Genomic DNA, 11,395 nt, shown 5'->3' with positions numbered 1-11,395 from the left:
TGTGCTAAAAACAGAATCTAATCTTCACTTAGTTTCATATTCTAATTCTATAATCACAGATCACCAAGTTCCAACTCTATTGCCACAGGCAGGTTTGCCAACTACTAGATCAGACACTAGATCAGATTACCCAGGGCCTCATCCAACCTGGCCTTAGATACCTTCAGGGATGGGGCATCCACAACCCCTCTGAGCAGCCTGTTCCAGCACCTCATCACTGTTAGCAAAAAAAACTTCCCTGACATCTAATCTAAATCTTCCCTCCTTTAGTACAAAACCATTCCCCTATGTCCTATCACTATCCACCCATGTAAAAAGCTGATTTCTCTCATGTTTATAAACTTCCTTTAAATGTTTGAAGCTCGCAATGAGATCTCCCTGCAGCCTTCTCTCTTCCGGGCTGAACAAGCCAAGCTACTCCAGCCTGTATTCATGGGAGAGATGCTCCAGCCCTTGGATTCATATTCATGGCCCTCCTTTGGAACCTCTCCAAAAGCTCCACATCTTTTCTGTAGGCCGCAGACTGGAATGTAGTACTGCAACTAAGGTCTCATGAGGCCAGAGTAGAGGGGGACAATCACCTCCCTTGTCCTGTTGGTCACCCTTCTTTCGATGAAACATTTATTCCAAGTTCAGATGGAACATGACATTCAACTATTATTATAAAGTATTAAATTAAAAAGGAAAAAATGCAGCTCAAATAAAGCATTTCAGAAAGCATTCCAAGTCAGTTAAATCAAATCTCTTCCATAAGCATGACTCATTTCTTCCCTCTTTTTATGGATTGTTTGAATTAGAAGGAGTTCAAACATGGCAAAATTCTGCTTTCCTTCAAAACTGAGGAACTTCTTTTCAATGAACTCTGTTTTACTAAAGATCTTTTGTACTGGCAGAAAAATTTTGGTTTCCCTGTATGCTGTGCACTGCATTCCCACACAAGACACACAGACCTTGCCTAGGCAGCCAAGCATGCTAGTATGACACACCTAATACCATTAATATTATTGGTTAATGAAGATAAGTACAATTACATTGAAAAAAATAAAAACTAATATATCCTGGGGCTGACTCCATTTTGTGACCTGAAATTCATACTGCACTGAGAAACTAGAGCTCAGAAACTAAATACTTTGCTTTGCTGTTTATCTATCTGTGGAGATTAATTTAAAATCACAAGTCAAAAGAAACCCCTCAAGGAACTGGAATAGATCATAGAAATCTGCACTGGATTTACTGAGAATCATTCTGAATCTCTTCCTCATTTAGAATAAACTAATGGAACTGCACACTCAAGTGCACTATGAGATTCAGAAAGCTTTTAGAGACTACATAATGGAGTCCATATTGAACCTCCATAAAAACAACTGCATTGTAGGGGAGGATAAGCCTCAATTTGATTCTACTATACGTGTGTCTGTAATTATCTAGAGAGTTAGGTTTTTTAAAAGTAACATCTTTTACTAAATCAAGAAATGCTGATAGAAGAAGCAGGCAAGATTTTGGACAAATAAGTAAGACTTTTCTCAAGTCTATCAACTGACATACTGAAAAACAATTTTGTTCCCTACATGCCATGCCTTCTTACATGTCTAGATTATCAGAAATGCAGCAGGAAATGAAAGAGATGCAAAAGATCTTACATGATCAAAACAAAAACAATGTTGCATATCTTAAGTTCATCTTGAACCTGAAGGTCCCAGACAAGATACTCCAGTCTATCATTACAAATAGATGCTAAATGTACTCATTTCTGCAGAATTCTGAACATAACAGTCATTTCACAGTCTAACACTCTAACCTTCATTACTATCTGAGCGATCTCTTAGGAAAGAAGTGCTGAAGTCACACAGATTTTCTGACATACATACACTGAGACTGTAGACAAGAGGAGGTGCGACCCACATCCCCAAAAGCATTGCAGCATTTTGAGATGATTGGGCTTGTGTCGTAGCCAGTTCAAGGCAGAGATACTTTATCTCATCACCTAAAACAAACAGAATAGAAGTTAGGAAATAAATTATTTTAACTTTAAATTTATTTTCAACTTATACATTGAAGATTATCGTTCTACTTGAGCACTTGCAGATGAAACTCCATTTATAGAGTTGCTACTTAGAGTTTTCAGCACATTCACTGTAGAATGCTCCCCTCCCCATTCATACTTGGACAAATTCTGAGATGTCTTGCTGAAAGTTCCCTTCAGTTTTCTCAATAAGAAAATACAAGAATGGAAAGGAAATAAAAATTTAAATGATCCTTGACTAAAAAGGAAAAAAAAAAGATTAATCTACAAAGTAAATTAGTCCCTTTCCATCATACTAAATGTGAGAGTAATTAGCATTTATGTACCTGCTTATACACATCCTTGTACTATGTATGTTTATGTAACATGTCACAGAACAGAGGTTAGTCACTATTAATACCCTTGGTGCTTGGCTGGAAAATTTTACAGTTTAACACATGGAAGACTTTACTGTGCATGCAGGTTGTAATAGTTATGAAATCCCTCTTACTAGTTTCTTCTTAGAGACCTCTTAGTGACTAGTACAGCCTGTTTCCTACTAGAGTAACTCATCGTAAATATATTCAAGAGAGACTTCGAGCAATGCAATTGCTTCCATGTAGCTCATGATTGTTAAAGCAGTACAAAATAAAAACGTTAGGTATCATACTGGCATTTATTCATCACATATTCTTGTCAGCATTTAAAATTTAAATAGGTGCTTCGATACTCAAATGTTTTTTCAAGTGGTCATAGAATCGTAGAATGGCTTGGGTTGGAAGTGACCTCAAGGATCAAGCTCCAATCCTCCTGCTGCAGGCAAGGCCATCAACCTCCTTATTTAATAGTAGATCAGGCTGCCCAGGGCCCCATCCAACCTGGCCTTGACCACCTTCAGGGACAGGGCATCCACAACCTCTCTGGGCAGCCTGCTCCAGCACCTCACCACTCTCTCTGTAAAGAACGTCCCTCTGACATCCAACCCAAGTCAACTTAAAACCATTTCCTCTTTTCCTGCCATTATCTACCCTTGTAAAGAGTTGACTCCCTTCCTGTTTGTATACTCCCTTCAGGTACTGGAAGGCTGCAATGAGGTCACCCCACAGCCTTCTCTTCTCCAGGCAATGGTCATCCATATCACATGTCTTTTACACAGTTCACTAGTTGTGCATGAGCAAAGCAAATAATTCAAGACTCAAGCTCCTTAAAAGATCTTACATTAAATGTCATGTTACTTGCAGAGCTCTGAAAGGATAGAACTGTTAGAAGATACTTCGTCAACCAATTCAAAACTGTCTCACTAGCTTGGAGTACTAAATCATAGATAATAATTTATTAATGATTGTTGACAGAGCACTGTTAAATAACATATCCCACCTATGTCACATTATGTAGTTTTTGCTGAACAACTGCAATAAATTTTCTACAATAGGAAGGCAGTCTGTTATCTGCAATACCTTTACAGATAAATTTCAAAGTAGAATTTCTAAAGCGTTTAAGTTTTGTAAAAATGCTCATAAATAACAGTCATGTAAGAATCCAAGATAATTGAATATACAGTCTATTTTTCAGACAAATATTCATGACGTAGTTATTTCAACATATTTATGTTAGTTTTATGTTTCTAGATTTTCTGCTATGTCAACTGTACTGCATCATGCTTTTTAAAACAAGCTGAATAATGTTTATTAGTACACAAGAAGATCTATTTCTGTACAGATATATAATGTAAAACGTGCAACTTCCACAGGAGCACAGAGGAAGAATCAAGAGAAATTATATTTGAAAACAGACTATCATGTGGACTGAAATTAATAAAAACACTGCCACAAAACTGATGTACAATTTCCTTTGGAATTCCCCTCATTTACAAAAGTAAGAGTCCTAAGCAAAAAACAGGAATAAAAAAATTTCCCAAGAATTTAAAAAGTTTCAGCTATTCATAAGGTTGCACACAAATTTGCATTAGCATGCACTGCACAACTCAGTATAGGAAACTCTTTCACTTATTCTTGAAAAGATTCTACTATCCATTGCAAGATTACAGAAGTTCCAGCCCAATTAACAGTAAAAGCATTTCATTTATTGCCAAATCTTTCCCAGATCTAGCAAGTATTTGTTGCACACTGGACTTTTCAGTGATTTCTAGTGCTTTTGCAGGCAATTTGTATACGTAAAATAAGCATCAGAGAAAAATAAGCAAAACTTTCCGTTTTCTGGGCTCAATTTAAATCAACAGCTCTTACTCAGCCTAGCTGTAAAAAACAATCTGCAAAGCCAGTAATGACAACTACATAAATCAAGAGAAACAAAACTCAACAGAATCAAGGGAATATGGAACTATGAACAGTAGGTGTTTTTTAAGGAAATGAGTGAAAGTCAGAGACATTTACGTCAACCAAAAATGACACCAGCAGATATCCTGAAAAAAGCTATCCAGTCCCATACTTCAGTGTTGTGATTTGATCTGGCAGGTAGCTGAATGTCACACAGCCATTTGCTCACTTTACCCCCAGTGGGATGGGGAAGAGAACTAGAAAAAATGTAGAACTTGTGGGTTGAGATAAAGACAATTCAATAGGACAGAAAAGAGGGGAAAATAAAAATAATGACAAAAGAATATACAGAACAAATAATGCACGCTGTAGTTGCTCACCACCTGCTAACTGACACATAGCCAATTCCTGAAAAACAACAGCCCTCCACTGGCCAACTCCTCCAGTTTTATAGTTCTGCATAATATTATATTGTGGCATTGGCTGGTTTGGGCCAGCTGTCCTGGCTGTGTCACTTCCCAGCTCTTTATGCATCCCCAGCTGTTTGCTGACAGAGCAGTCTGAGGAACTGAAAGTACTGTTTAGCAACAATGAAACCATCAGTGTACTGTCACCATTATTCTTATCCAGAATCTAAAACACAGCACCATGACAGCTATTAAGAAGAAAATTATTCTTGTTAAAATCAGGACATTCAGGATCAAAACTGCTCTTCAATATGAAGAAAAACGATCCTAGAAACAAAGAATCCAGAGTTGTGATGGAAAGATGGGGTATGCTTTCCCCTGTTAGCCAGTGCCATTTAGTAGACACTATATTTCAGAATAGCGATAGCCAGATATGCTGAAGTTCAAAATTGTGATAAATCTATCTGCATCTTCTAACATAGGCAACAGTAGTGCATTCAGTAGATACTAAACACAGTTTTTGATGGGTTCTTCTCACGAAATCCACTAGTGTCCTAAGAGAACTTCCAAATTGTTCTAAACCTCTTAGTTCTGTTCTCTAACCTTTTCTTATGTTACAACAACCTACGCCCAACACAACAATTGCAAACATATGCCTGCAAACATTAGAAAGTTGCCCTTGAGAGCGCGGTAAACACTTCAATTTCTGAAGCACCTAACAGGTTCTGTAGTTTACAAAAACTGTGTTAGTAAAGAAGTCTTGTGGCAAATATAAATGACAACAGAGAATGATAAAACTTACCAAAGTTTAACCTCATCAAAGGAGAAAGAACAGATGCCCAGTTTACAGGTGGATACTGATGACTTCCTCCAACTACAGCAATGGGTGCCAATGCTACTTTCACCAGCTGAGCTGGAACAGATTCAGGACCTGGAACATAATATTCAATCACAATTTTTAATCTGGATTCTATATGTTGGGTTAAATGCTTCAGAAGAAAAGTGCATGTACTATATCAACTCAAGCTGCACTGAAGACCAGTCTGTAGTGATGAACTACAGAACATTATAAAATTACCTGCTGCTTTTGTGTTGTTTTTTGTCCCCTATATCTAAGAATTAGCTGTCTCCTGTTTGTAATTAGTGGATCTATGTTTAACGCTAATAACCTGACAAAAGTTTTTCAGCTTTGGAGAAGCTTTCTGGTTCCTCTCTCTTGAATCAATGTATAAGTTAATCACAGATATTCCCCATTTAGTAAGGTTGAATTTTTGCTTTTTTTTTTTTTTTAAGTAGGCGAACAGCCACGTTTTCTGATACTGTACTGATGTCTCAACCCAAAGATGCATGACACAAAAAACTGCTAGACATGCTAACCTTTACTACATACTGTGTTACTTAAACATGATGAATTAACTCAGTTTCCTGAAAGCAAAACAATCTATACCTTCATTAAAAGCAAATCTTGATTAATTGGACAGATCTCTTTTATTAGCACTCCACACATAACAGCACACTTTCAATAGGTTTCTTTGCATTTTTCACACATAGATACAAATCCACTTAAATACCAGAATGTCATACAGATTCTTAACCTAGAGTCCTGATAGCAGGGGACAGAAGAAACCCTGTCTGATGAAATATACCTGAGGATACATGCTAACGTTTAAAGTGGTCAGACTTTCACTCCCACAAGGGATATACATCATCTCATAGGCAGAGATAGAAGCTTTAAAAAAACAGAAAAGTCCGGACAGAAGTATATAATTCTGTTAAGTGTAATTCAATTTTTTTGTTTTAAAGGAGTTTGCACATAGAAGTTTAGAGTGCAAATGTTACAGAAGCATAGTGAAGCATTAGTGTAGCTCAGATCAGTGCTTAGAAAAGCTCTCTTGAATAAAAGCACGTTGTTAAGGTCGTATTTTTAAAGCCATAACATATTTCCTAGGCATTATACACTAATCCCTTCTTACCTTTTTTCCACTTTCAATGGCAAAGTCAATGGCTGCCCTGATAAAGCTGCTTTCAGGCAAGTAGCTAAAATCTGGAGGAACTGTGAAGACAAAAAAACCACTTAAATACTAAAATGTGTTAGTAGAAAGTAGAACTTCCAGCTTCCATGTAAATACAAATACCAGATGGAGCTATGTTTGAGCTCACTATGTCTGCAGGTGATTCAATGCAATTAGACCAAAAGATTATTGATAGATCCGTTGGCATTCCCACTGCGAAGGCAAGTTAAACATCAGTCTTTGTGAAAAATATCAGGTCTGAAAACAAATTCAATAACCAACTTAAAAGCCAGGGCTAAGAATTTCCTTAAATGTAACAGCCACTGCAAGTCAGGCCTTAGTAAGCTTTAAAGCTCCATTTGGAATTTAATAGAACAGAAACATTCCATGTCTATCTAAACTCAGGCACTCTGTCATCAGATTATATAGAAGTAGAAAATCCAATCATGCAATGGTATATTGACAGAATATGAACTTGTGTTAACTGTCACATTAAAAAAGCATTGACAGAATTTTCAGCTTCAGCTAAGTAGAAATCTCTACTACTAATTGACTTGAAGAATAAGCTTCTCATTGTTGTTAAAGTGTTAGCTTTTTCTTTATGAAATGTTATGAACTGCTAAAACAAAGTAGATTCAATCAGCTCTCAAGGCATGGACTGGATAATGTAAAACTTATTTACAATTTATCCTCAATCAGCTCTCAAGGCATGGACTGGATAATGTAAAACTTATTTACAATTTATCCTCACTGCTTTTGAAGAATAAAGACAGAAGCAACATACAAGCTTGACTGGTGTAACAGAGAACCTTACTTTGATACTGCAAGTAAAAGCAGATTGCAGGGTGGGCTGTGGAGAGCATCCTTTTCAGCACACTAATTCCATCATGTTTCAAGCTTTAGGTCTGGCACACAAGACCATAAAGTCCCTGACTTAGAAGCTGTCATGTCATATTAAGGCCTGCAGTGCCAAGTCTGTAGCATTCCTTGTGGCCTTCGCTATCTTTTTAATTAGGTGCTACTGCTATATGCCATCTTTAAGCAGCAATAATACAGCATCTCACCAGATGTCCTGCTTTGGGTAGAAGACAAACAGGACATATGAAGGTGTCCAAGAAGTCCTGCTGCATTTGTCTGAAGGCCAATCTGCCCCGAAAAACTGATTATCTGTTCAGACAATAAACAAATATTTAGACAATCATGCTGAATACAAACATTAAATCATTTTTTCAAACAAAATCTGTCTGTTTGGACACAGTGTCAAGATACCCTAGTGCATTATCCAAAGCTTGAAAGATAGACAAGCTCCTTACCTGTGTAAGGATTCTGATGACTTCATTGAGCTTACTTTGAAACTGGGAGGTCTGGATGCTTTCAGATTTTAGCTGCCAAAGGAATGGGGAAAAAAAAAAGAAAAAAAGTGACTTTTAGAAGAAAAGAAACAAGAGCAAAGAAGAAAAGCAACAGAGAATGAATACTGAGAAGATAGATTATATTTGCACACATGCCTTTTTGTGGGGGAGTGGAGTGGGGGAGGAAAAGAGGAAAAAGCCTACACAACAGTAAACTTATTTCCAGTGATAATGTGATAATGCATATGAGCCATATGATGGATCAGATTCCATTCTACAAACTAATTCATCTCTTTTGGTTCATACCCAGCATAACTCAGTATTAGATGCCATGGCAGATAACCTGTATCCTGTATGGATGCAGGAGAGATCATTCTAAATTGTCTTCTCATCAAATTTCTAGGAGAGAGAAAAGTACCATCTGTGTGTATGTTCTCACCTGTATCATGCCTCCTTCAGAACCCACCAGCGCAACCAGCCCATTGACAGCAGCCAGACGCTGCATTGTTGGAGAACCCTGGAAATGTAGTTCAGTGTCAATGAATCTTTGGGCTCACACAGCACCACAGCTGAATTTGTAGCACAACAGATTTACTTCCCTTAAGCAAAAGGGATTTTCTTTCAAATAAAAGACCATGACTGTTACCACTTCCATACTTTTAGGTCTTTTAGGTCAGACTCCAGCATGCTGAATGATTATTCATCTTTCTTGCTGAATGAAAGGCTTTATGCAGAGACTTTCTTACCCGCTTTCTCCATCTAAAATTGTCACACATTTTTCCCTGACAAATCACTTTCTCCGGGCACTGTATGTGTTCAACAAAATACGCCAGTGAATTTGAACTCTAACACATTTTTTTTCTTTACTGAAACTCACCTTCAGCTCCAACCCTAAGGTCTAGGTTTAGAGGTTGCTTTCACACAAGTGTTTTAATAATGAGAAATTAAAATGATTGAAGCAGAATGGCAAGCAGAACAAATGAATGCATCTCAATCTTCTGACTACACAGTTACAACAGCAGTGATAAATGGGGCCTCAAACCACTCTGGACCTGTTCATCTACACAGTCATGAATACCGTCTGTTCAATCTAAAAATTGCACTGCAGTCATTGCATCCTTTGAGTATAGAGAAAGCAATTACCATATCATAAACATGGGTTACTGGCAATTTATTACTTAGCAAAATAACCATTTAGGGGAGTAAATGTAAAACAACTGAGACACTGTAATCTCCATTTTTCTAGTCTATTTTTGTTAAGTAGCATCTAATTTCACCAGGTATCTTAATTTAATTAATAACCTACATTTTATCTTTTGATATTATTCCACATTAATAAAGATGCCCAGATCTCCGAGACTTCCTACCAATAAGCATTTCCCATAAAGCAAACAGCCAGAAGAGAAATAAGGTTTTTCTTTTTTAGTGAACCATCTAAAGCCATATTTTCAACTCCAAGTATGACTCAAACAGCTTATTCAGATTGTCCCAAGTTTTCCTAAACCATTCCAGGAAAAACAATGAAAATTATGTCTCTACTCTTCTGTTAAGATCCCCCTCTTAAAAACCCTAGGATATGAATTCAAACTCTTTTACCTCTGCAATCACAACTTTTATCCAGGCTGGCATTAGTTTGTTACTCAAGTCTTCAGCTTTGCCATGGCCACAAACTGACAAACCGTGAACAACTGTACCAAGAGCTAAAGCAAAACCGGATGTCTATAAAGCGAGAAAGACACACATTAGGAAACAAATCTCCCAAAGAAGTACTCTTTTCTGTATTTACTACTGCAAAGTTACTTAAACATTTATTATTTCTTTACAGAAGCCATACACTTATAGAAGTCCTTTATTTACAACACCAGATGCTTCTGAATTTTTAAGTATTTTCTCCTGTCAAATGACACAACATTTTTTCATCTTTGGTACACGGTCTGCTCTGAAGTCTTTATTCCGGAACAGACTTTCTTATACAAAGATTAAAAGAATTACAAAGGCCTTGACTCCTTATTTCTTAAGTGAATTTTCAAAACAATTGACCAGTCTAATAGTGGGCTTTGATGCTAAAAGGTTCTGTTTTTCTTTTTCTTTTTTGTTTGTTTTCTGACATATATTTAATAAAAAAGAACAAGTACTGGAATATGGAGATATTTATGCATTTTTGAAGATAACTTCAGAACACCTGGGGAAAAAACAGTAGCCTGGATTAAGTTGTGGCTCTGGTTATGATGATGTATCTGATTTAGAGAAGACAAAATTCAAATGGGCACAGCCGATGTGTTTTCTTAACAAAAATATTACAAATGAGACAGGAATTGGTAAGAAATGGCAACTAAAGACATCAAGATCTCAAAAGTACCAACTTTCCTTTTACGTATAATAAAATATATACAGTCTGCTATTATTTTGGTCTCTGGTAATTGCTACCAGAGGGGCAGATAGTGCATCAGTGGACAAAATGATAAGGTAATTGTATGGTATGCAGAATATAGTAAATACTCATTAATGATCAAAGTAGGTTAATGCAATTTCCTTCAGGCAGCAGTCTGGATATAGCAGGATCGGGTATTAAATAGATAAGAGACAAAGAGAACTTAATAAAAGCCCAAACTCTGAATCATCACCTGCAGATTTTTTTCCACTAAGGTCCGCAGTTTGTTCATGGCTTCTTCAGCCTCTGCTGCTTCTATGATTCCCACGCTGAAAGCGGAGACACAGGAGCAGGCAACAGAATAGGCAAGTACCTGAAAACAATAAATAAATTATCTTATGCAGCACCATTCAATTTCAATGCAAACAGAAGAAGGCAACATTTTTCATAGCTTGCAGTGCTGCCTCACTGACAGAGAGCAACAATGTGTCTTATTTACAAGACATGTCAAATAATCCCACAAAATAAAAATAGAAGAAAACAAATACGCACACAAAAACAACAAATACAGAACAACCAAGCAGAAAAGGAGGCAATCTATAAAACCTCAGGCAGGATTTAGACTAGTTACTAGTAACTAGACTAGTAACTACCTAGTTACTAAACACTAAGACCATGTCACGAATTCTTCTTTGGCAGTTCAAATAGAAAGCAATGTCTGCTGCTGCTGCTGCTCCAGTCTTCATTAGTATTGCATTCCTCAGTCATACCCGCTTTTACACAGTACTTGTACATAATGTTTCTCTGGGGAGAATGCTGTGTTTTACAATATAGACTAAATGTTTTAAGAAACAAATTTTATAAATCTGTCTGCTGTTGTCTTTGCAGATCATCTCTGGGCAAGAAAAAGTATACACTATGAGAGCCCAGTGCCCCTGTCCCTGGTGGTGTTCAAGACCAGATTGGATGGGGCCC

General features: G+C 37.0%; 1 protein-coding gene across 1 annotated transcript; it reads right to left on the bottom strand.

Annotated features, from left to right (window-relative positions):
- Positions 1-1,778: 1,778 nt before the first annotated feature.
- LOC100540665 (focadhesin-like) lies at positions 1,779-10,817 on the bottom strand. Its single transcript, XM_010725710.2, has 8 exons — positions 10,674-10,817; positions 9,646-9,768; positions 8,489-8,566; positions 8,011-8,082; positions 7,762-7,864; positions 6,660-6,738; positions 5,488-5,618; positions 1,779-1,984 (listed from the first exon to the last, which is right to left on the bottom strand). The coding sequence occupies exons 1-8, from the start codon at positions 10,710-10,712 to the stop codon at positions 1,794-1,796; spliced, it is 816 nt and encodes a 271-aa protein (XP_010724012.1). The 5' UTR covers positions 10,713-10,817; the 3' UTR covers positions 1,779-1,793.
- Positions 10,818-11,395: the final 578 nt, after the last annotated feature.

Source organism: Meleagris gallopavo, chromosome Z (genome assembly GCF_000146605.3).
Source record: "Meleagris gallopavo isolate NT-WF06-2002-E0010 breed Aviagen turkey brand Nicholas breeding stock chromosome Z, Turkey_5.1, whole genome shotgun sequence".
NCBI lineage: Eukaryota > Metazoa > Chordata > Aves > Galliformes > Phasianidae > Meleagris > Meleagris gallopavo.
This window is presented reverse-complemented; position numbering and strand designations above follow the sequence as displayed.